This window comes from Poromitra crassiceps (assembly GCF_964638095.1).
Source record: "Poromitra crassiceps genome assembly, chromosome: 6".
Taxonomy (NCBI): Eukaryota; Metazoa; Chordata; class Actinopteri; order Beryciformes; family Melamphaidae; genus Poromitra; species Poromitra crassiceps.
This window is the reverse complement of record NC_139627.1, coordinates 61,257,637-61,284,732: the sequence shown is the minus strand read 5'-3', so window position 1 is coordinate 61,284,732 and position 27,096 is coordinate 61,257,637. Positions and strand designations below refer to the sequence as shown.

The following is a 27,096-nucleotide window of genomic DNA, read 5'->3' as shown; positions in this document are numbered from 1 at the left end:
AAGTAACCTACTTGTACAGCAGGTGGCGGTAAGCACCTTGAAGGTGTCAGCGACCCGCCTATAAACTGAGAGAAGAAGAAAGCTGGCGTCAGCTAGCTGTTAGCTCTGTGCGCTACGTTACTTATGTGGCAATAAAATACCACTGAATGACCAGATTAGATGGTGAAATCAGACGGTGACACTGACTATCACGTTATACAACAGCGGGATGGTTTACACAGCATTAATTATAGCCTCCTTCACCGCCTCGGCCGCCATCTTCTTTGAAAAGTTGAAACAAACCTTGGAACGCCTCCTCTCGAGACCTCGACCCTGATTGGCTAAACAGACAGTGACTATCCGACCATCCGACCGTCCGATACGTCCATCCAGAAAAAGTTCATCCCTCTTCAACTTTCTGTCCATCAAAACGTATGCAAATTTTCTGGATACGTACGCTTCTGAGTGCTCCACGGATAATCGGACAGCTGTCATTGAAAATGAATGGAAGTGAACAGAGAAATGAACGCACACGGACAGACACCACGGATCAGTGTGGCCAAGGCCTAACTGGCTCGTTAAACTCGCATTCCAGGAATATTGTTGTTTACCGCGGCTAGTCTCGCTGGCCAGCCTCCTCTCCCTTCCGTCCGAGGAGTCTGGCGCCGCAGGTCTCCATAGTGGGATTGCGATGGGCGGCGCTTAGCGGCAGTGCCCTTGGAAAATAGTTTCAAACAATCCAACTTGCCGTTTTCAGCATGTAGCAACGAGCTAGCGTGTAGGTTTCTGCCATTAGCTTGCTAGCTAGTTAGCGTTGTTGTTTTCACTGAGGCGGCAGGGCACTATTTACAGCGACACACAGGGAGGAGGGAGCGGAAGCCGCTCTGATTGACATGGTCGGAGCCAATGACAGAGCCGGGAGCGGACATCCGGCAGCGACTGAAACATTTGCTCCAATGGGAGAGCAGAGTATGGAGACCTGCAGCGCCAGACTCCATGGACGGAAGGGAGAGGAGGCTGGCCAGCGAGACTACCGCGGCTCTTACCCCGGCCTGTCACTTCAAGCCGGCAGGCAGCACTCTCTGAGACCCATTTCAGGTGGTCTTTAAAGCCCAATTCACATCAATGATTCGCAACCAGTGGGCAAGCTCGGAGGTTTTCCCATGAGCATGCGCAACTATCCTTAAAGCTGTAGTTCCTCTAATGGCCACTTGAGGCAGGACTCAGAAGTCCCGTCGTTCCCATAGAGAGCCCCAGGAACGAGTCCGGAAAACATCGATGCTAACACTTCCTGGTTCTTCACTGTTTTCGCCTATGGGATTTTTGAATGGGTTTTTGGCGCGATGCTTCTAATAAGGTCTCTGGGCAACGCAAGCTTAATGAAACGCAAACCAGTGTTCAGCAGGATAATCTTCACACATGAGGACCACTTTTATGAGTTTTTAAGCTTTTACGTGCCGTTAAAAGGGCGGCTAGCTAGCAAACGGCTAAATGAGACTACACCTTTGAGTCGATGGGGATATTATACGTCAATAATGTCACCACTTCAAAGGACGAACACGGAGATTCTCTTTCCCTCACCTGATTCAGCCCGGGGTAATAAGTGCACAGCAGCGTACACATCAACAACAGTCCAGGTTGAGTGACGTGACGGGGAAGCCTATGCGACACTGTGTGTAGTTCTGGATTAGCTTAGCACGAGCTATTTACTTCTAGGGCTCGCATTTACGCTTCAAAACTCATGAAAGTGGTCCTCATGTGTGAAGATTATCCGGCTGAACACTGGTTCACGTTTGATTAAGCATACGTTGCCCAGATACCTTATTTGACCAATCATGGAAGTTGGAAACCCTCATTAGTGTTTTGCTTGCACCTGTGTTTACCCTGGCTTCTCGACACAAAATGGCCCCCGTGAGAAGGGTCTATAGCAGGCGGAGCTGCGGCTCTGGGAAACCCCCCCCATCTCACGTGAGCAGTGCAACGACCACAAGATGGCGACAGACAACACTTTGCTGCAAAACGTGAGTCCAAAAAATAGTGGATGGGTTTGTCCGTATTATTTCGGTCAGTGTTGCAACGCAACCAGTTGAAACTTGAAACTGCTTCCAATGCTCTGCAACGCTGGCTACCTTTAAAATGTCTGGAGTCAAGATGAGGCGGGTCTGTTCAGATCGTCAGAACTTTGTTCTAGAACAGTTTGGTGGGTTTGACATGATGACTGACAGAGGAGCGCCACTCAAGCTACGTCACATGTTTCTTTGCTCTGATTGGTTGTAGGTCGTTCCAATTGCTTTCAGAGGTATTTAGGTCAATCTCATTTGCGAATCGGTCTGGCGATGTCAGGCTAACTGTACTACACATATCTACAACCGCACACACATAAGCACACACACTCACCTGCGCCCCCTCCCTGCAGGAACTTGAGCAGCGTGTAGATGCAGACAGTGGAGGTCAGCTCGCTCCAGCTGCTGCCTGCTGACAACTCGTTTACTGTAGACACACACAATACACACACACACACAACATATACACACACACACACACAACATATATACACACACACACACACACACGTTATGGTCTGAACCTTGACCCTGAACTCAACACATTCTCACTCCCAACTCTAGCTATCTATAGAAGTATATTGGACTACCCTGCATGCTGTGGGAGTTCTATAGAAGTCTATTGGACTACCCTGTACGTTGTGGGAGTTCTATAGAAGTCTATTGGACTACCCTGTACATTGTGGGAGTTCTATAGAAGTCTATTGGACTACCCTGCACGTTGTGGGAGTTCTATAGAAGTCTACTGGACTAGCCTGCACATTGTGGGAGTTCTATAGAAGTCTATTAGACTACCCTGCACGTTGTGGGAGTTCTATAGAAGTCTATTAGACTACCCTGCACGTTGTGGGAGTTCTATAGAAGTCTATTGGACTACCCTGCATGTTGTGGGAGTTCTATAGAAGTCTATTAGACTACCCTGCACTAGGGATGCATCGATTATAAATTTTGATGTACGATTATAGTCTGAGAAAAAACCACGATTATCACGGTTTCACGATTATTGTTATGGACGTATAAAAATCACATGAGCATTCTCTAAATAGAGGTTTTATTGTATTTCCCCCACAATCTTAACAGTTGCTGCCTTCCGGAATACTAATGCACGATATGGATTTTTACAGCCGATAGTATAGGCCTACGCTAACCGATAAATATTCTCCTGGCCAATAACCGATACGATAAACATACTATGTTACTTTTTTCACATTTTTGTATTTAAAAAAATAAGTTCTTAACCTGTATTTTATGCACACCTGGGATTAAAAAAAGAAGAAAGGGCAGATGTAGTGAGCAAAGATGGATGATTTAATATTCCATGGCTCTGACCTAATCAAATCTAACTGACATCACTATTGTGAACATAAAACAAACAACATTTCTGATATAATATGATTGTATTAGTAAAGTGTATCACTCACAATAGTCAATACAAAAAATATTTTATTATTATTTTATAGAAGCGAAAGCCTATAGCTGCTTAGTCTGCAGAAAAAACCACAAAAGGCATAGTAACTTAGACTCTTATTGGCATGTTACTGGCAACTAAATGTGCCGTCTGAAATTAATTTTGCATTGGGGTCAGTTCTATTGAAGTGATGATGGGGCAGGCATGGAAAGCCTCACTATAAGCCATCATGTGTCGTTTCACTTTTTACTGGAAAATGCTCCCTCTGGATTAAAGAAAGGACACTCTGTGGTGTTGACTGGTGTTTGTTATGTAAATGTGCGCATTTGTTTTCCTTGTCTCAGTCAGATCATGACTGCCAAGCAGCTAGCTACGTTAGCTTCACGTTATTAGGCCTACATGTAACGTTAGCGGGTTGCTTTTGGAGTTGACACAAACCCTTGATGTTTCTTTTCGTGTAAAGCATGAGGTTCTCTATGGTTTAGGCCAGCGCTGGGAGCATGAAGTGCTTTAAATGCGGGGATGTTTGGTCACAACGAGCTTGAGGAACTATGTACGCTAGGCCATGGCCAGCTAGCTAACATTAGCCACAACAGCTAACGTTAACGTCAATGACTGTATGTTAACGCTAAACAAATCCGCTGCCTCTTCCCCACGTTTGGTTTAACGTAACACCAGCTCAGACTTTCCCCTAATCTCAGAAACCTTGCGGGACATGTATTGCAACATTTATGTTGGGCTGGCATCCATGGCTAGGCTACAGACTGGCTACTACTGGGAGACATGGCAGCTGCCTGTGTTTGGTGCCTCCGCTAAATAGTCCGTGCGGAAACGAAGCGAGAGAGACAGGTTCCTCTCCTTCCAGCGCCGTCTGCGCCGCATGGGAGTTTAAACTGACGGACTGTTGTGAAACAAAACACTCGGTGTAGCGGAGCCTCTGCGGTTATATAACCGTGACGTTTTAAATCGCGGTTAATAGTCAAACCGGTTAACCCCTGCATCCCTACCCTGCACGTTGTGGGAGTTCTATAGAAGTCTATTAGACTACCCTGCACGTTGTGGGAGTTCTATAGAAGTCTATTAGACTACCCTGCACGTTGTGGGAGTTCTATAGAAGTCTATTGGACTACCCTGCACGTTGTGGGAGTTCTATAGAAGTCTATTGGACTACCCTGCATGTTGTGGGAGTTCTATAGAAGTCTATTGGACTACCCTGCACGTTGTGGGAGTTCTATAGAAGTCTATTAGACTACCCTGCACGTTGTGGGAGTTCTATAGAAGTCTATTGGACTACCCTGCATGTTGTGGGAGTTCTATAGAAGTCTATTAGACCAGAAGTTCTCAAATGTTTTTCAGCCAAGGACCCCTTACAAGATAGAAAATATGCCGGGGACCCCCTCATTCTGATTTGTGATTTTGGGCCAAGTTTAATTGTTTAATTGTTAATCGTTTGTTAGATTAGAATGTAATCCATGAACCATTTTAGATTTGAAGCATAACATATTTTCATTGAACTATGAAGCTTTTGCACAGAAAAAAAAGTTTTTTTATTTTCCTGAAAACTTTTCGCGGACCCCCTGGCAAAGTGCCACGGACCCCTGGGGCTCCCCGGACCCCCATTTGAGAACCACTGAGACTACCCTGTAAAGTTGACAAATGAGGAGTTTGTTCAAAAGTGATGCGAAGCAGTCCTGAACAAACATCGCAGTTGGGAGTGAGAACGCGTTGTTTATTCAGTTATATACGTACATACATATATATACATATATGTTTAAATATATATATCAGACGAAAACATAAACTTAAGATCACGTTCGAGATTACTGAGGCCCCTGATCCTGCTCAACTTCCTGACTCTGGAAACCAACCGAACACACACACACACACACACACACACACACACACACACACACACACACACACACACACTCTCTCTCTCTCCTCTCATTCTCATTCATTGCCATTTTGTACAGACGCTGGGAATCGGGAGAAGATGAAAAAAACACAGGGCGATGAAGGGAGGAGGGGAAGAAAAACACAGACAGTGCAGAGAGCGAGGGAGAGAGAGAGACACATACAGTGCAGAGAGAGAGGGAGAGAGAGAGACACAGACAGTGCAGAGAGAGAGAGAGAGAGAGAGACACAGACAGTGCAGAGAGAGGGAGAGAGAGAGAGAGATTAGCAGAGAGAGAGAGAGAGATTAGCAGCTGCAGCAGCAGGCAGCAGGCAGCATGAGCTCCTGAACTTTTTAGTTTTTTTGTCAATTTAGGATGAGATAAGCAACAACACTTTGGATATACTTTGGAGATACTTATTGAAGACAACTTTTCAAGTATTTTCCCAGGAAATATACCCAAGAAACCCACTCAGGTAAAAATCAAAATCAACACTACTGGACTACAGAGACGGAAAGACGGAATACCAGGATAACACACAATAAGCAACCAGGACAAACCAAGGAAACCTGAACAAAACATCAAGAAACCTGAAGTGAGTACATCTTGGATTACAGACAGTATCAAAAGAAGGAAAATATTACAGACTTTGCTATTATTAAGTGAATCAAACAGTGCTAAGCTATACCTGGCTAGCACCCCACCTTCCCTATTCACACACTGAGGGAGTAGAGACAATAGCATCACAATTGCCCCTCACCCGCTCAGCACAGCTCAGCACAGCCACACCACTCTCAAGAATGGGATCAACAGAGGCTGGAGCAGAGGCCAGAGGTACAGAGGCCATCCATATCATCTATCCCAAAGAAGTCACCAATGAAGCTGCACGCCAGCAACACAAACATAAACTGTTTAAGGACAACCCCGAGACTCTCTATGCTGACTTATATAAGAAAGAGGAGAAGATCTGCAATATGATCTTCTACACAGATAGCCCTATGGCATGGCATAAGGCTATGGCGGATCATTACCCCTCAGTAAAGAAAGCAGGCTTCTCAGATGGATGGACCCTGAAGATAAGTGACAATGAGGGCATCATAACCACAGTGAACTTTTATAAAACAGGGAAGGTAGTGATTCAGGGGGCTAACCTTAATCAGTTGCAACGTGACTTCACACATCTCAAGAACAAAGCCCAAGAGAATAAGTCCTCCCCCAACATTGACGATCACACCTCTGCCAGCCACAGCTCAGACAAGATAGGAGAACATACCAGGGGGGAAGGGGAGACCCCCACTGATGACACACAATACCACACAACACAGAACCTATTCCACATCATGAGGGAAAAGTTCACCGAGCTGGAGGTAGAGCTAGTGCAGCTTAGACAGACTGTCAGCTCTCTCCAATCAGAGAAGGAGAAGGCAGAACAGACCCAAAGCAGCAAACCACAACAGAAGGAGAGGAGAGAGGAGGCAGAGAGTTACAGAAAAGAGCTAGCTGCACTGGGGAAGGAGGTTAAACAGCTACAACAAGACAGGGAAAGTTGCATGGCCCAACTAACAGCAATGAGAGAAGAGGTAAGAGAGATTAGACAGGAGAAGGAGAGAGAGACACCCACACAGACCAACCCCAAACCAGAGCACAACAGCCCGACCCCCACCCAGACAGCTAAGGTGTCACACACCCAGCCATCTCCCTCCACCTCCCAGACAGACACAGCTCATCCCACTCAGACACCCCCCACAACCTCCCAGTTAGAGACAGCCCCTCTACCCCATACACCTCCCCCCACACCCCAGTCAGATACAATCCCCCCCACTCAGACGGCTCAAACCCCCCCCCAGGAAGCGGCAACACCCTCCAGAGAAACGGACAGTAGACAACAAGACGAGGTGGTAATCCTCATTGACTCCAACGGGAAGTTCATAGAAAAAAACAAACTATTCCCTAAACACAGAGTGGCCAAGATCTGGTGTCCAAACACGCAGAGAGCCATGGAGCTGTTAAATGTGGAACAACTAGGCTCCCCCACCCACATCATCATCCATACAGGAACCAATGACCTCAGAACACAGCAGGAAAAGGTGGCCACCAGCCTCCGTGCAGTGATTGAAAAGGCCTCTAGCAGCTTCCCCAACTCCCGGGTGATCATCTCCACCTTGCTGCAACGGAAAGACTTCCACCCAGACACCATCCACAAGATCAACGTCAGCATCTCCAGAGACTGCGCTCTCAAGCCAAATGTCCACCTGGCCAACCACCCAACCTTGGACCTGGGCAGCCTGCACGACAACGTCCACCTCCACAAACAGGCAGTCCCAACATTCGCCAGGACCCTGAAAGATGCCGCCCTCAACCGGAACCCCATCACCTCACACAGGACCAACAGACCAGCACTCACACCACCCAGACCAGGGCGGTACACCCTTGGACCTGCAGGAAGAGGCCCTCCACAGAGGCCAGAACACCTCCAGCAGACCCACGCACCCCACCACACACACCCTGCTCAGCACAGACCAACCCAGGGCAGCTACAGACCACCATTCCACAGCCCCCTCCAGAACAGGCCGGAGCCCCTCCTGCCAAGAATGCCATCCTACAACCCCCCCCACAACAAACCTGCACCCCTCTTCCCCCTCAACACAGCTCCACACCCACCACCAGGCAGCCCCAACTACGCCCAAGCTGTGAGCAGACCAGCGCAGCCCCCCACTCTCCCCACTTCTGCACCAGCTACATCACCCAGTGGACTGAAGAACATCGAGGAGATGCTGAACTTCCTCTGCTCCCATGTGATGGGAAACGGAGCTGAAAGGGTGATGTAGAACACTTACCACCGTAGCGTACGCGCATGCACGCACGCGCGCACACACACACACAATGTGTGTGTGCGCGCGTGCGTGCATGCGCGTACGCTACGCACACACACACAATGTGTGTGTGTGTGTGTAGGTGTGTGTGTGGGTGTGCGTGTGTATATATATATGTATGGGTGTGTAGGTATGTATATACGCACACATAATAACAATAATGACAAAAATAATAATAATTTGTAAACCTGACGTATGGTAAGGAAGTTGTTGTTTATCTCATTTTAAAAACAAAAAAAGACACTAATTCATGGAACTTAAGTGTTTTACTGTTGCATGTTGGAACATTCAAGGTCTACGGTCCTTTGCTTTTGGGACCAAGAGCAGGGACCCAGACTTCATTAGAGAACTAGGAGATCCAGATGTCATCGTTCTGCAAGAAACATGGAGTAGAGGAGAGGAGTCCACTGGCTGCCCCTCAGGGTACAGAGAAATAATAGTGCCGTCCACCAAACTAAAGGGAGTCACTCAGGGCAGAGACTCAGGAGGGATGCTGATCTGGTATAAAACACACCTTACACATTCCATTGACATAGTGAAAAAAGGAGACTTCTCGATTTGGCTCAAAATTAAAAAAGAAATTATTTCGGTCGAAGAAAATGTATTCCTATGTGCAACATACATCCCTCCATCAGAATCCCCATACTATAAGGAAGAGAGTTTCTCCACGCTAGAGGATGACATCAGTCATTACCAGGCCCAGGGTAAAGTGTTGATCTGTGGAGACCTCAATGCCAGAACAGGCACAGCGCCTGACAACATCAGCAACCAGGGGGACAAACATGTGCCAGACATCAGCATCCCCCTGCCCTCATACCCCCCCAGAAACAATTATGACAAAACAACCAATCAAAATGGAAGACAACTATTGCAGCTCTGTCGATCACTGGGTCTGTACATAGCCAATGGAAGGCTACGAGGGGACTCGTATGGGAGATACACACATTGCTCTCATCTTGGCAGTAGCACTGTTGACTACATGCTAACAGACATAGATCCAGTGCACCTCAGGGCATTCACAGTCAGTCCCTTAACACCCCTATCGGACCACAGCAAAATCACCCTGTATCTAAAACAGACTCAAACTCACCACATAGCAGAGAAGGGCAGTAAACTACACAGAGCTGAACAACCTTACAAATGGTCTGAAAACAGCAAAGATCATTACCAGCAGGCAATTGGCAACAACAAAATTCAAGCATCACTAAACAAATTCCTCACTCAAACATATCCCCAAAACAAAGATGGAGTAAATTTGGCAGTGAGGGATATAAACTCCATCTTCTACAACCTGGCCACCTTGTCTAACCTAAAGAAATCACAAAAGCCCCAAAACAAAAAGGTTAATGACGACAAATGGTTTGATTCTGAATGCAAACATCTAAGAAAAGCAGTCAGGAAACTATCGAACCAAAAACACAGAGAACCAGACAACCAGCAGGTCCGGCATCAATACTGGCAAACCCTAAAACAATACCATCACACCATCAGATCAAAGAAGGCACAACACATCAAAAAACAACTCACTGTAATGGAGGAAGCTATAGACTCTAACAAATTCTGGGAAAATTGGAAGCACTTAAACAAACCACACAAAGAAGAATTAGCAATCCAAAATGGAGATACTTGGAAGAAACACTTTGAGAAATTATACAGAGAAATCACACCCAATTCGGCCCAAAAAGATATATATAAAAAACTAGAACTTTTAGAACCAATCTTTAAAGATCAACAAAACCCCTTAGACTTTCCAATTACAGAAGGAGAACTGCAAGACAAAATCAAGGCTCTACAACCCAAAAAGGCCTGTGGTGTTGATGGTATATTAAACGAAATGATTAAATACGCTGACAATACCTTCCACATGGCCCTGCTGAAACTATTTAACATGGTGATGAGCGTAGGCTACTTCCCTGACATCTGGAACCAAGGACTAATAACACCCATCTTTAAAAAAGGGGACAAATTTGACCCCAACAATTATAGAGGGATATGTGTTAGCAGCAACCTGGGGAAGATGTTCTGCTCAATTATCAACAATAGACTACAACAATTCCTCAGTGACCACAATATCCTGAGGAAAAGCCAAATCGGATTCCTACAGAACCATCGAACAACTGACCACATTTACACCCTCCACACCCTCATAGAAAAACATGTAAATCAAAATAAATCAAAAATTTTCTCCTGCTTCATAGATTTTGAAAAGGCCTTCGACTCAATTTGGCATGAAGGTCTCCTACTCAGACTATTAGAAAGTGGGGTGGGAGGTAAAACATACGACATCAAGTCAAGTCAAGTCAAATTTTATTTATATAGCACCTTTCATACACAAAGGCAATTCAAGGTGCTTTACAAAAAAAAAAAAATCGAAAAAACAAGCAGCAAAGCAATGCACATATAAACATCATCAAAACAATGTACCTCAACAATAAATGTGCAGTCAAAATAGACAATAGTAGAACAGATTTCTTCCCCCAAAGCCGAGGAGTGATGCAAGGAAACAGCCTCAGTCCAACGCTATTCAATATTTATATCAATGAATTGGCAAAAACACTGGAGGACTCATCTGCTCCCGGCCTCACCCTCAACAACACAGAGATCAAATGTCTCCTGTACGCGGATGACCTGGTGCTGCTGTCTAACTCCAAGGAGGGCCTACAGCAGCTCCTAGATCATCTGCAGCAGTTCTGTCAGACCTGGGCCCTGACAGTCAACATAAAAAAGACTAAGATCATGGTGTTCCAGAAAAGATCCAGGTGTCAGGGAAACAGACTCCAGTTTGTCCTGGGCTCCACCACCATAGAGCACACAAACACATACACTTATTTAGGACTAAAACTCAGCTCTACAGGGAACTTCAACATGGCTGTGAATGACCTGAGGGAAAAGGCAAGAAGGGCTTTTTACGCCATCCGGAAATCCATCCAAATTAATATCCCAATCCGAATCTGGCTCAAAATTTTCAAAACAGTAATCCAACCAATCGCCCTATACGGTAGTGAGGTATGGGGCCCACTAGCAAACCAGGAATTCTCTAACTGGGACAAACACCAAATTGAGATCCTTCACACTGAATTTTGTAGATTCATCCTAAAAGTACAAAGAAAAACCCCAAATAATGCATGCAGAGCGGAACTTGGCCAATTCCCTCTTCTAATTGACATTCAAAAGAGAGCCATTACATTCTACAGACACCTCAAAACTAGTGACCCCTCCTCCTACCATCACCAAGCCTTACAAAGCCAAGAAGAGCGCATAGAGAGGAGCCCCCTCAGCCAGCTGGTCCTGAGACTGACTCCCAACCCCCCCCAGCATCAGAACAGCCCTCAGTCTACCCGGCCCAACCAAATTATCACAAATCAAAAAGAAAACTATACTACCTATTGGAAGAATACCACAAAAACCCAAAGTAAACTAGATTGCTATTTGGCCCTAAATCGAGACTACACGGTGGCAGACTACCTGACCACTATTACTGACCCAAAAATGAGGAAGACATTGACCAGGTACAGACTCAGTGATCATAGCCTGGCAATAGAAACAGGCAGACACCGACAGACCTGGCTACCCAGAGAGGAGAGGCTGTGTTCACTCTGCTCCCAAGGAGAGGTGGAGACAGAGCTACACTTCCTGTTAAAATGTGACAAATATAAAGAAATTAGAGCGTCATTCACCCCCCAAATTAACCGGATATACAAAGAATTCGAAAATGTCACAGACACATCTGCACTCCAATACCTCCTTGGAGAGAAACCCGAATGCACCGTCTTAGCAGCCCATTATGTGTGGAGCTGCCAGCAGCTGAGGGACAGCCAGTGGACAGGAGAGCCGTCCACATCTGGCTGAATTAGCTAGCTTAGTGATTGTTTTTATTTTATTGCTTTTACTGCTTTTTATTGCTTTGATTTAATCTTTTATTTTATCATATTTTACTTAGGTCACAGTTTTGTGACCTATAATTAATGAGTAACAAAATGTCTTGTTTTTGCTTATTGCTTATATTATATTAATATTTTATTCTATTCTATCTTATTCTATTATATTTTATTCTTTTTTGCTTTGTTTTGTTTTTCACTCTCTTCTGAAGATTTCAAAATAACAACGGTTATTTACAGATTCTGTGAATTTTTGTTAATATACTGTAATTGCTCACTATTTTGCACTATCACCATTTAACTGCCTATTTATTACAGTTCTGTTATTATTCTGTATAGATCCCGGTCAACAATGGTCTTCTATTGTACTCTATACTATCACATTCCATTTAATTTTCTTCTATCTTCCTTTTTGAATATCTTCAGATTTGGTGATTTATGTTACTGGGTAACAAAATGTCTTGTTTTCTGTTTGTGATTCTTTGTAACTGCTAAGTGTTGCTAATGTATGCTTTGGCAATGTAAGATGCACCTTATCATGCCAATAAAGCCCTTTGAATTGAATTGAATTGAGAGAGAGACACATACAGTGCAGAGAGAGAGGGAGAGAGAGAGACACAGACAGTGCAGAGAGAGAGAGAGAGACACAGACAGTGCAGAGAGAGAGGGAGAGAGAGACACAGACAGTGCAGAGAGAGGGAGAGAGAGACACAGACAGTGCAGAGAGAGAGAGAGCAAGACACAGACAGTGCAGAGAGTGAGGGAGAGAGAGACACAGACAGTGCAGAGAGAGAGAGAGCAAGACACAGACAGTGCAGAGAGAGAGAGAGAGAGAGAGAGAGAGAGAGCAAGACACAGACAGTGCAGAGAGAGAGGGAGAGAGAGAGACACAGACAGTGCAGAGAGAGAGGGAGAGAGAGAGACACAGACAGTGCAGAGAGAGAGGGAGAGAGACACAGACAGTGCAGAGAGAGAGAGAGCAAGACACAGAAAGTGCAGAGAGAGAGAGAGCAAGACACAGACAGTGCAGAGAGCGAGGGAGAGAGAGAGACACAGACAGTGCAGAGAGAGAGGGAGAGAGAGACACATACAGTGCAGAGAGAGAGAGAGCAAGACACAGACAGTGCAGAGAGAGAGAGAGAGCAAGACACAGACAGTGCAGAGAGAGAGAGAGAGAGAGAGAGCAAGACACAGACAGTGCAGAGAGAGAGGGAGAGAGAGAGACACAGACAGTGCAGAGAGAGAGGGAGAGAGAGAGACACAGACAGTGCAGAGAGAGAGGGAGAGAGAGAGCAAGACAGACAGTGCAGAGAGAGAGGGAGAGAGAGAGACACAGACAGTGCAGAGAGAGAGGGAGAGAGAGAGCAAGACACAGACAGTGCAGAGAGAGAGGGAGAGAGAGAGAGACACAGACAGTGCAGAGGGAGAGAGAGAGAGACACAGACAGTGCAGAGAGAGAGAGAGAGAGAGAGAGAGCAAGACACAGACAGTGCAGAGAGGGCGAGAGAGAGAGAGCAAGACACAGATAGTGCAGAGAGAGAGGGAGAGAGAGAGCAAGACACAGACAGTGCAGAGAGAGAGGGAGAGAGAGAGCAAGACAGACAGTGCAGAGAGAGAGGGAGAGAGAGAGCAAGACACAGACAGTGCAGAGAGAGAGGGAGAGAGAGAGACACAGACAGTGCAGAGAGAGAGGGAGAGAGAGAGAGAGCAAGACACAGACAGTGCAGAGAGAGAGGGAGAGATAGAGAGAGAGAGAGAGAGAGCAAGACACAGACAGTGCAGAACCAAAAACACAGAGAACCAGACAACCAGCAGGTCCGGCATCAATACTGGCAAACCCTAAAACAATACCATCACACCATCAGATCAAAGAAGACACAACACATCAACAAACAACTCACTGTAATGGAGGAAGCTATAGACTATAACAAATTCTGGGAAAATTGGAAGCACTTAAACAAACCACACAAAGAAGAATTAGCAATCCAAAATGGAGATACCTGGAAGAAACACTTTGAGAAATTATACAGAGAAATCACACCTAAATTTGACCCCAACAATTATAGAGGGATATGTGTTAGCAGCAACCTGGGGAAGATGTTCTGCTCAATTATCAACAATAGACTACAACAATTCCTCAGTGACCACAATATCCTGAGGAAAAGCCAAACCGGATTCCTACAGAACCATCGAACAACTGACCACATTTACACCCTCCATACCCTCATAGAAAAACAGGTAAATCAAAATAAATCAAAAATTTTCTCCTGCTTCATAGATTTTGAAAAGGCCTTCGACTCAATTTGGCATGAAGGTCTACTCAGACTATTAGAAAGTGGGGTGGGAGGTAAAACATACGACATCATCAAAACAATGTACCTCAACAATAAATGTGCAGTCAAAATAGACAATAGTAGAACAGATTTCTTCCCCCAAAGCCGAGGAGTGATGCAAGGAAACAGCCTCAGTCTAATGCTATTCAATATTTATATCAATGAATTGGCAAAAACATTGGAGGACTCATCAGCTCCCGGCCTCACCCTCAACAACACAGAGATCAAATGTCTCCTGTACGCAGATGATCTGGTGCTGCTGTCTAACTCCAAGGAGGGCCTACAGCAGCTCCTAGATCATCTGCAGCAGTTGTCTGCTGTCAGACCTGGGCCCTGACAGTCAACATAAAAAAGACTAAGATCATGGTGTTCCAGAAAAGGTCCAGGTGTCAGGGAAACAGACTCCAGTTTGTCCTGGGCTCCACCACCATAGAGCACACAAACACATACACTTATTTAGGACTAAAACTCAGCTCTACAGGGAACTTCAACATGGCTGTGAATGACCTGAGGGAAAAGGCAAGAAGGGCTTTTTACGCCATCCGAAAATCCATCCAAATTAATGTCCCAATCCGAATCTGGCTCAAAATTTTCAAAACAGTAATCCAACCAATCGCCCTATATGGTAGTGAGGTATGGGGTCCACTAGCAAACCAGGAATTCTCTAACTGGGACAAACTCCAAATTGAGATCCTTCACACTGAATTTTGTAGATTCATTCTAAAAGTACAAAGAAAAACCCCAAGAGGCCAATTCCCTCTTCTAATCGACATTCAAAAAAGAGCCATTACATTCTACAGACACCTCAAAACTAGTGACCCCTCCTCCTACCATCACCAAGCCTTACAAAGCCAAGAATTGAGCATAGAGAGGAGCCCCCTCAGCTGGTCCTGAGACTGACACCCAACCCCCCCAAGCATCAGGACAGCCCTCAGTCTACCCGGCCCAACCAAATTATCACAAATCAAAAAGAAAACTATATTACCTATTGGAAGAATACCACAAAAACCCAAAGTAAATTAGATTGCTATTTGACCACTATTACTGACCCAAAAATGAGGAAGACATTGACCAGGTACAGACTCAGTGATCATAGCCTGGCAATAGAAACAGGCAGACACCGACAGACCTGGCTACCCAGAGAGGAGAGGCTGTGTTCACTCTGCTCCCAAGGAGAGGTGGAGACAGAGCTGCACTTCCAGTTACACTGTGACAAATATAAAGAAATTAGAGCCTCAATCTCCCCCAAAATTAACCAGAAGTACAAAGAATTTGAAAATATCACGGACACATCTGCACTTCAATATCTTCTGGGAGAGAAACCTGAATGCACCATTCTAGCAGCACATTATGTGTGGAGCTGCCATCAGCTGAGGGACAGCCAGTGGACAGGAGAGCCGTCCACATCTGGCTGAAACACAGAACACTTAACACACTGTATTATTTGCACTAGCATCCAGTTTATTGGTTTGCGTGTTTACATTTAAAATTGTAAGTTTTTAAGTTTTAAATTTGTCGTTCCAAATAGGTTTTTTGGTCAACACTAATACTTTATTTTATCTTATTCTATTATATTTTATTCTTTTTTGCTTTGATTGGTTTTTCGCTCTCTTCTGAAGATTTCAAAATAACAATGGTTATTTACAGATTCTGTGAATTTTTGTTAATACATTTGCACTATCACCATTTAACTGCCCGTTTATTAATGTTCTGTTATTATTCTGAATAGATTCCGGTCAACAATAGTCTTCTATTATATTCTATCTTATCACATTCCATTTCATTTTCTTTTCTCTGCCTCTTTGAATATCTTCAGATTTTGTGATTTATGTTACTGGGTAACAAAATGCCTTGTTTTCTGTTTTTGATTCTTTGTAATTGCTAAGTGTTGCTAATGTATGCTTTGGCAATGTAAGATGCACCTTATCATGCCAATAAAACCCTTTGAATTGAATTGAGAGAGAGAGAGAGAGAGAGAGAGAGAGAGAGAGAGAGAGAGAGAGAGAGAGAGAGAGAGAGAGAGAGCAAGACACAGACAGTGCAGAGAGAGAGAGAGAGAGAGAGAGAGAGAGACAGTGCAGAGAGGGAGAGAGAGAGACACACACACAGACAGTGCAGAGAGAGAGGGAGAGAGAGACAGACAGTGCAGAGAGAGGGAGAGAGAGAGAGACACAGACAGACAGTGCAGAGAGAGAGGGAGAGAGAGAGACACACACAGACAGTGCAGAGAGAAAGGGAGAGAGAGACAGACAGTGCAGAGAGAGGGAGAGAGAGAGAGAGACAGACAGTGCAGAGAGAGGGAGAGAGAGAGAGACACAGACAGTGCAGAGAGAGAGGGAGAGAGAGAGAGAGACACAGACAGTGCAGAGAGAGAGACAGACAGTGCAGAGAGAGGGAGAGAGAGAGAGAGACACAGACAGTGCAGAGAGAGGGAGAGAGAGAGCAAGACAGAGGGAAGTGACCATATTCACAGAGGTGTGTGTGTGTGTGTGTGTGCGTGCGTGCGTGCGTGCGTGCGTGCGTGCGTGTGTGTGTGTGCGCGCGTGTGCGTGTGTGTGTTCAGCGGGGGGGATTTGGCATGGTGTTTGGGGGGTGGTGGGGGGGGTTGGACCTGGAGACAAAACCTCTGTTGTAGCAGCGTGTTAACTCCACGAAAAAAACCGCTAATGCCCGCTAAGCATGACTGGCAGCCCCCCCCCCACACACACGCAGACACACACACACGCACAGACACACATGCACAGACACACGCGCACACACACACACACGCCTAGACACACACACGCAGACACACACACACACACACACGAACAGACACACACACACACACACACGCAGACACACACACACACGCACAGACACACACACACACGCACAGACACACACACACACACGCACAGACACACACGCACAGACACACACACACACACACACATGCACAGACACACAATCCTCATGCCTTCTAATCACACAAAAGCTTGTTCAGCCCCTCTCTCTCTGTCTGTCTGTGTCTCTCTCTGTGTCTCTCTCTGTGTCTGTGTCTGTCTGTCTGTCTGTATGTCTCTCTCTCTCTCTCTCTCTCTCTCTCTCTCTCTCTCTCTGTCTCTCTTTCTCAATTCAATTTAATTCAATAGTGCTTTATTGGCATGACAAAATGTACACATTATTGCCAAAGCAAATAAACAATGTATAAATAACATATAACGTGAACAGTGTGAAAGTAGTCAAATAAAAACTTCACATTACTACTGTTACTACAATTGTAACATTATTTACATACAAATGTTTATTTTTTATTTTTCTGGGACTGGTTTGAAGTGTGTGTGTGTGTGTGTGTGTGTGTGTGTGTGTGTGTGTGTGTGTGTGTGTGTGTGTGTCTCTCTCTCTCTCTCATGTTACTCCAGGCTTTTCCTCTCAAAGGGGAAAAAAACGCCCAAAAGACAAACTGGCCACTGACTTCCTCTGAAGTGGATTGTGGAATACGTTGCCTGTCCGGCTAAACGGCCTACAAAAGAGTTTGGCAAACGGCTCGGCATCCGAGCACCGAGCGCCAAAACCTCTCCGCCCAGGAGAATGGTCTCGGATTCCACCTGCGGAGTGATCCTCCAAAGAGACGTTTTCACGTCAGCTGATCTGATTTATATCAATGAAAATCCCCCTGAAAAAACACTTTGAAACAGCTGTTAGTGATGCTCTTCACAGATCTGACTCCTTTTAATGTTTCTCTTCCTGCTCCACCCACTACTTCTACACGCCTAACCACGCCCCCTTCCTCTCTGGCTTGTCTCAGTTCTGTCATCCCACCCACCCAACACCTTGCTCTTCTCCTTCAGTACAGGAACCAGCTGGGGGTTATGATGAGTCAAGAAGAGACCCCATCAGCGAGACAGTACCCCCAACCTGAGTCTCCATGGCCTGGTTCCTCGAGACAACCATCCACCCAGACTCATTTGACCACTATAGTCTCGAACCCCTGTTCATCCCTCCCCCTCGACCTCTATCCTCCCTCCACCCTCGATCCCTCTTCCCTCAATAAATCATCTAAACACATTTGTTTGTGGGCGTGTTCTTTGTTAGTGAACTGGTCAATCGTAGACAAGGTGACATCACCTCCAGATATTTCCAACAACAGTGGAGTTGAACATGAGAAATGATCTAAAGCATCAGAGGTAAATGTCAGGTTTTGGTAACACGAGGGGCAGACACTTGAAAAGAAAAGACCTGGCGGGTGATAGGATGAACCATCTGTCTATCATGTCTGTCACGCTGTTGTTACACCTAACTCCCGCCTGTAGCTGCCTCTGGAGCCTGATTCAAACCAATCGATTTGGAGCGTGGCCAGATGATTTCTCGTGTGATCTCCTGATCTCGCAAGGTTAAGATTTTGGTGTCAGTTCCTCAGAACCAAAGAGCGAGGCCTTCTTTCTAGAGCCACCAAGAGATGTTCAAGAATCATATGGGGAGAAATCCATCGTAGAAGAGGAGAGAGACCAATTTATCCACCCACAGAGAGAGAGAGAGAGAGAGGAGTATCTCCACCCACAGAGAGAGAGAGAGAGGAGTATCTCCACCCACAGAGAGAGAGAGAGAGGAGTATCTCCACCCACAGAGAGAGAGAGGAGTATCTCCACCCACAGAGAGAGAGAGAGAGGAGTATCTCCACCCACAGAGAGAGAGAGAGAGGAGTTTCTCCACCCACAGAGAGAGCGAGAGGAGTTTCTCCACCCACAGAGAGAGAGAGAGAGGAGTTTCTCCACCCACAGAGAGAGAGAGAGAGGAGTATCTCCACCCACAGAGAGAGAGAGGAGTATCTCCACCCACAGAGAGAGAGAGGAGTATCTCCACCCACAGAGAGAGAGAGGAGTTTCTCCACCCACAGAGAGAGAGAGAGAGGAGTATCTCCACCCACAGAGAGAGAGAGGAGTATCTCCACCCACAGAGAGAGAGAGGAGTTTCTCCACCCACAGAGAGAGAGAGAGAGGAGTTTCTCCACCCACAGAGAGAGAGGAGTATCTCCACCCACAGAGAGAGAGAGAGAGGAGTATCTCCACCCACAGAGAGAGAGAGGAGTATCTCCACCCACAGAGAGAGAGAGGAGTTTCTCCACCCACAGAGAGAGAGAGAGAGGAGTATCTCCACCCACAGAGAGAGAGAGGAGTATCTCCACCCACAGAGAGAGAGAGGAGTTTCTCCACCCACAGAGAGAGAGAGAGAGGAGTTTCTCCACCCACAGAGAGAGAGAGGAGTATCTCCACCCACAGAGAGAGAGAGAGGAGTTTCTCCACCCACAGAGAGAGAGAGGAGTTTCTCCACCCACAGAGAGAGAGGAGTTTCTCCACCCACAGAGAGAGAGAGGAGTATCTCCACCCACAGAGAGAGAGAGAGGAGTTTCTCCACCCACAGAGAGAGATAGAGAGGAGTATCTCCACCCACAGAGAGAGAGAGGAGTATCTCCACCCACAGAGAGAGAGAGGAGTATCTCCACCCACAAAGAGAGAGGGGAGTTTCTCCACCCACAGAGAGCAGGAGAGAGGAGAGAGCGCCCCCTAGCGACTTTATTTCCAAAATGTGCAGATAGCGACAAATCTGGTGCCTTTTTCTGACCAGGGGGAAGCAATGTAAATATGTTGAATTGAACGGAAATTGGCACGGCTGCTGCTGGGTTTTCTCTCTCTCTCCTCATCTCTGCCTGTCTGACACACACACACACACACACACACACACACACGCACACACACACATACGCACACACACACACACACACACACACACATACGTACACACATACACACACACAGCGCTTCAGTGCAGGCCTCTCCTCCGCTGAGAGAGCAGCGTATACAAGTCAAGTCAAGTCATTTAGCGACTTTCTGAGCAGCCAATAGCGACTTTGCTTGGAAAAGAGTTGGCAACAATGACTGAATAACTAGAAGACACTCAGAGAGTGCAAAGCTCCATACCACCAACATGCTGTCACACCAACATGCTGTCACACCAACATCACTCCACCAACATGCTGTCACACCAACATCACTCCACCAACATGCTGTCACACCAACATCACTCCACCAACATGCTGTCACACCAACATCACTCCACCAACATGCTGTCACACCAACATGCTGTCACACCCAACATCACTCCACCAACATGCTGTCACACCAACATCACTCCACCAACATGCTGTCACACCAACATGCTGTCACACCCAACATCACTCCACCAACATGCTGTCACACCAACATGCTGTCACACCAACATGCTGTCACACCAACATCACTCCACCAACATGCTGTCACACCAACATGCTGTCACACCAACATCACTCCACCAACATGCTGTCACACCAACATCACTCCACCAACATGCTGTCACACCAACATGCTGTCACACCAACATCACTCCACCAACATGCTGTCACACCAACATCACTCCACCAACATGCTGTCACACCAACATGCTGTCACACCAACATCACTCCACCAACATGCTGTCACACCAACATCACTCCACCAACATGCTGTCACACCAACATCACTCCACCAACATGCTGTCACACCAACATGCTGTCACACCAACATGCTGTCACACCAACATCACTCCACCAACATGCTGTCACACCAACATGCTGTCACACCAACATGCTGTCACACCCAACATCACTCCACCAACATGCTGTCACACCAACATCACTCCCATCACTTCAGTTTGAAGTTGATTCTGTTTCTTGACCCTGCAAACCTCTCATCCCCTCAGCTGCAGTCATTCAAATGTTGCTTCAAATGGTCAACAAACTGCTAAAAAGCATGTGTAAATGTAGCTGAGCTCCCACCAAGCTGCTGCAGAATGCAGTCTACTAGTTTAATGACATGAAATGACAGAGCAACACTGAGGATACAAGGACAGACTGACACTATAGGACACTAGGAAATTAGGACATAAGGATAGAAGGTAGACCACAAGTTTTAAAATGTTTGAGCACACCGCCATCTAGAGTCTGAACAGCAAACTGCAGCAGAGTCTGAACTGACAGAAAATACAAACACTGGCAGCTGTTTGATAAACAATCTGTTGAATTTTTGTTGCTTTTCTACAGAATCTTGATTACACACAAACAAATCCTGCACTTTTTAAAATCACAAACAAAACATTGTGTTCTATGATGAAACTAGAGACATTACACAACAACAACAACAACAACAACAACAACAATAGAGCAACAATAACACAACATTATTATTATTATTATTATTATTATTATCAATAGACACATTTGTTGGAGGAAATAAAGTACGACAAAAAATTTTTTTTGTCTCTTTTGTCTGGCAAGTGGAAAACTCACACATACAGAAAAGTGCAGGTGTACTGGGAGGAGTGGAACAAAATCCCTAACGAAATTAAATCTGCAAATTCTCTGAATAGTTTTAAAGACCTTCTGAAAGAATTCCTGCTGAGTAAGCTACAGTAATATTGTGCAAAACCTTTCTTTGAATGGTTTTGAACTTGCATTGGTTTGTACCTTTTTCTTTCTATTCTTGATTGTTCTGTATTGTTCATATGATGTTGTATAATGATATTTATATGCTGTTATGTGTTACTGTATGTCCTGCTGTTTTTAAGACCAGGGGCCATGTTGGAAATAAGTGTTCACGCTTTTCCTGTGGATTTTATTGTCTTCTATATCGATAAATAAAATAAAAATATCTGCAGATAAGAAGCACCATACTGAACAACCCATTACCATGACCCACCTATGCACCCTGACACTGTGACAACCCATTACCATGACCCACCTATGCACCCTGGTCCCTGACACATGAAAGAAGCAGGTATGTTAGGGTTAATACTCCTCTCAAAGACATGTATGTTAGGGTTAATACTCCTGTCAAAGACATGTATGTTAGTGTTAATACTCCTCTCAAAGACATGTATGTTAGGGTTAATACTCCTGTCAAATACATGTATGTTAGTGTTAATACTCCTGTCAAAGACATGTATGTTAGTGTTAATACTCCTCTCAAAGACATGTATGTTAGGGTTAATACTCCTGTCAAAGACATGTATGTTAGGGTTAATACTCCTGTCAAAGACATGTATGTTAGTGTTAATACTCCTCTCAAAGACATGTATGTTAGGGTTAATACTCCTGTCAAATACATGTATGTTAGTGTTAATACTCCTGTCAAAGACATGTATGTTAGTGTTAATACTCCTCTCAAAGACATGTATGTTAGGGTTAATACTCCTGTCAAAGACATGTATGTTAGGGTTAATACTCCTGTCAAAGACATGTATGTTAGTGTTAATACTCCTCTCAAAGACATGTATGTTAGGGTTAATACTCCTGTCAAATACATGTATGTTAGTGTTAATACTCCTGTCAAAGACATGTATGTTAGTGTTAATACTCCTCTCAAAGACATGTATGTTAGGGTTAATACTCCTGTCAAAGACATGTATGTTAGTGTTAATACTCCTCTCAAAGACATGTATGTTAGGGTTAATACTCCTCTCAAAGACATGTATGTTAGTGTTAATACTCCTGTCAAAGACATGTATGTTAGTGTTAATACTCCTCTCAAAGACATGTATGTTAGGGTTAATACTCCTGTCAAAGACATGTATGTTAGGGTTAATACTCCTGTCAAAGACATGTATGTTAGTGTTAATACTCCTCTCAAAGACATGTATGTTAGGGTTAATACTCCTCTCAAAGACATGTATGTTAGTGTTAATACTCCTGTCAAAGACATGTATGTTAGTGTTAATACTCCTCTCAAAGACATGTATGTTAGGGTTAATACTCCTGTCAAAGACATGTATGTTAGTGTTAATACTCCTCTCAAAGACATGTATGTTAGGGTTAATACTCCTCTCAAAGACATGTATGTTAGGGTTAATACTCCTCTCAAAGACATGTATGTTAGTGTTAATACTCCTGTCAAAGACATGTATGTTAGTGTTAATACTCCTCTCAAAGACATGTATGTTAGGGTTAATACTCCTGTCAAAGACATGTATGTTAGTGTTAATACTCCTCTCAAAGACATGTATGTTAGGGTTAATACTCCTGTCAAAGACATGTATGTTAGTGTTAATACTCCTCTCAAAGACATGTATGTTAGGGTTAATACTCCTCTCAAAGACATGTATGTTAGGGTTAATACTCCTCTCAAAGACATGTATGTTAGTGTTAATACTCCTGTCAAAGACATGTATGTTAGTGTTAATACTCCTGTCAAAGACATGCATGTTAGGGTTAATACTCCTGCCAAATACATGTATGTTAGTGTTAATACTCCTGTCAAAGACATGTATGTTAGGGTTAATACTCCTGTCAAAGACATGTATGTTAGTGTTAATACTCCTGTCAAAGACATGTATGTTAGTGTTAATACTCCTGTCAAAGACATGTATGTTAGTGTTAATACTCCTGTCAGAGACATGTATGTTAGTGTTAATACTCCTGTCAAAGACATGCATGTTAGGGTAAATACACCTGTCAAAGACATGTATGTTAGGGTTAATACACCTGTCAAAGACATGCATGTTAGGGTAAATACACCTGTCAAAGACATGCATGTTAGGGTAAATACACCTGTCAGACATGTATGTTAGGGTAAATACACCTGTCAAAGACATGCATGTTAGGGTAAATACACCTGTCAGAGACATGTATGTTAGGGTAAATACACCTGTCAGAGACATGTATGTTAGGGTAAATACACCTGTCAAAGACATGCATGTTAGGGTAAATACACCTGTCAGATACATGTATGTTAGGGTTAATACACCTGTCAAAGACATGCATGTTAGGGTAAATACACCTGTCAAAGACATGCATGTTAGGGTAAATACACCTGTCAGAGACATGTATGTTAGGGTAAATACACCTGTCAAAGACATGCATGTTAGGGTAAATACACCTGTCAAAGACATGCATTTTAGGGTAAATACACCTGTCAGTGCCCCTGAGCAAGGCAGGGTTCCTCACCAATGTTCTTGGAGTAGATGGGCACGAGGACGTTGAGGAGGCGCTCTGCAGCCAGCAGGCCCAGACAGAGCAGCACCACAGCCTGCAGCCTGAAGACCCCACCAGGCCACACATATGGCAGCAGCAGCCTCACCTTCCTCCTGACGCCCGTCCAGGACCAGAGAGGAGGGGGGAGGGAGGGGGGGACCTGAGGGTCAAGAGGAAACTACAATGTCATATTACTGATTCTGTTCATGGATATTGCTTTAAAGCCAGAGAAACATGTTGGAACTGAACTGAAAGAGGAAGAGGGATGCAGCATCGTAGAAATCAATAACTTACCATGTCCACAGTGACTCCTGTTCCTCTCTTCACACCATCATCTGCCATGGCACTCAGCAGGTCACAGATGTCCAGGTGTAAGAGTCAGAAAGTCTCCTGTCTCTCAGCAGGTCACAGATGTCCAGGTGTAAGTTAGAAAGTCTCCTGTCTCTCAGCAGGTCACAGATGTCCAGGTGTAAGTCAGAAAGTCTCCTGTCTCTCAGAAGGTCACAGATGTCCAGGTGTAAGAGTCAGAAAGTCTCCTGTCTCTCAGCAGGTCACAGATGTCCAGGTGTAAGTCAGAAAGTCTCCTGTCTCTCAGCAGGTCACAGATGTCCAGGTGTAAGTTAGAAAGTATCCTGTCTCTCAGCAGGTCACAGATGTCCAGGTGTAAGTTAGAAAGTATCCTGTCTCTCAGCAGGTCACAGATGTCCAGGTGTAAGTCAGAAAGTCTCCTGTCTCTCAGTGTGTGGAAGCCACATGAAGCCGGTTCACTGTTCCTCTTCTCAACAGATTGGTTTGCAAGTGGTGAAAGTTTGTTTTAAAGTGGTCAGAATGAGTTCACTCACTCACTCACACACACAGTATGTACGACACACACACACACACACAGTATGTACGACACGTACACACACACAGTATGTACGACACATACACACACACACACACACACAGTATGTACAACACATACACACACACACACACACACACACAGCATGTACGACACATACACAAATGCACACAGGTTTCTGGTTGACTGAGCTTTGGAAACAGCTGTGGTCAGCCGTTTGCTTTGGCATGTGAGCCCTACATTGTGTGTGTGTGTGAGAGAGTGTGTGTGTCACGGTCACCAGAGCAACAGGTCTATGGAATCAAGCCCAAAAGAAGCGGCGACCCTGCTGGTCCAAGTCTTGGAACTTTTACTTTATAACATCCATTTTTAAGTGTTTTGGTTCCAACAGTCTGAAACGTTACGGACACTTCCTGTCACCCTGTAGTCACACTCACCACTTTACGGACACTTCCTGTAGTCACACTCACCACTTTACGGACACTTCCTGTAGTCACACTCACCACTTTACGGACACTTCCTGTAGTCACACTCACCACGTTACGGACACTTCCTGTAGTCACACTCACCACTTTACGGACACTTCCTGTAGTCACACTCACCACGTTACGGACACTTCCTGTAGTCACACTCACCACGTTACGGACACTTCCTGTAGTCACACTCACCACGTTACGGACACTTCCTGTAGTCACACTCACCACGTTACGGACACTTCCTGTAGTCACACTCACCACGTTACGGACACTTCCTGTAGTCACACTCACCACTTTACGGACACTTCCTGTAGTCACACTCACCACTTTACGGACACTTCCTGTAGTCGCACTCACCACTTTACGGACACTTCCTGTAGTCGCACTCACCACGTTACGGACACTTCCTGTAGTCACACTCACCACTTTACGGACACTTCCTGTAGTCACACTCACCACTTTACGGACACTTCCTGTAGTCACACTCACCACTTTACGGACACTTCCTGTAGTCACACTCACCACGTTACGGACACTTCCTGTCTCCCTGTAGTCAATATACAACTTAAAACGCCTGCTAAGAAAAAAAATCACCACTTGAAAACCAATCTGTTGAGAAGAGGAAGAGTGACAGAGTGACTTCCACACACTGAGAGACTTTCTGAATGTTACACCCGGACATCTGTGACCAGCCGAGACTCTTCTCCTGCTCAGATTCCTTTTCCACTGTCACCACCTCAACATTTCTCTCCATACTTTTTACAGCGTCAGCATCAGTGCTGTAGTGGTTAAAAAAAAAAAAAAAAAAAAAAACGAAAGTGGGTAAACTATACATTTCGGGGGTGGCTTTCTCGCGTGTCGCACCGTTATAGAACGGTGGATAAATAAACTTCAGTCGCCCATATACTAGACTAGAACAACTGAAACTGAATATATCCCTATAATATAATGTTATCATCATTATCATCATCGTTGTTGTTTATGTTGTGTACTGGTGTGATCTTTGTTTATTTTGTGTACTGGTGTGGGCTACTTGCTTGTTGGCAGTACTGGTGCGTTCTATATACTATATAGAACCTTTTGAGGGTTCCATTATGTACCAAGCTATAGAACCCGTAAAAAGCGTGTATATAGAACCACTTCTTCTAAGAGTATGGGGTACAAATAAGTAGTGTATCCCTATGTAATCGACAATCAATATTCAATTCATTTATTGAAAGTTTTGAGTTGAACTATGTTTTGCAGCCTGGTGGCGGCTGTTATCAGCCCATGGTTAATATTATTTCAAATGGCTTTAGCCTACAATTACTTTTTCCAGCAGTATTT

General features: G+C 44.9%; 1 protein-coding gene across 1 annotated transcript in view; it reads right to left on the bottom strand.

The window, feature by feature from the left end:
- The window catches only part of LOC310778007 (ATP-binding cassette sub-family B member 6-like), a gene marked incomplete at both ends in the record, with an annotated part of 103,804 nt that extends 79,012 nt beyond the window's left edge, over positions 1-24,792 (bottom strand). The window contains 3 exons of the mRNA XM_083638327.1: positions 2,373-2,469; positions 24,424-24,610; positions 24,745-24,792. Of these exons, the coding sequence (XP_083494453.1) occupies positions 2,373-2,469; positions 24,424-24,610; positions 24,745-24,792 (332 nt within the window). The remainder of the gene's footprint in view (positions 1-2,372; positions 2,470-24,423; positions 24,611-24,744) is intronic.
- Positions 24,793-27,096: the final 2,304 nt, after the last annotated feature.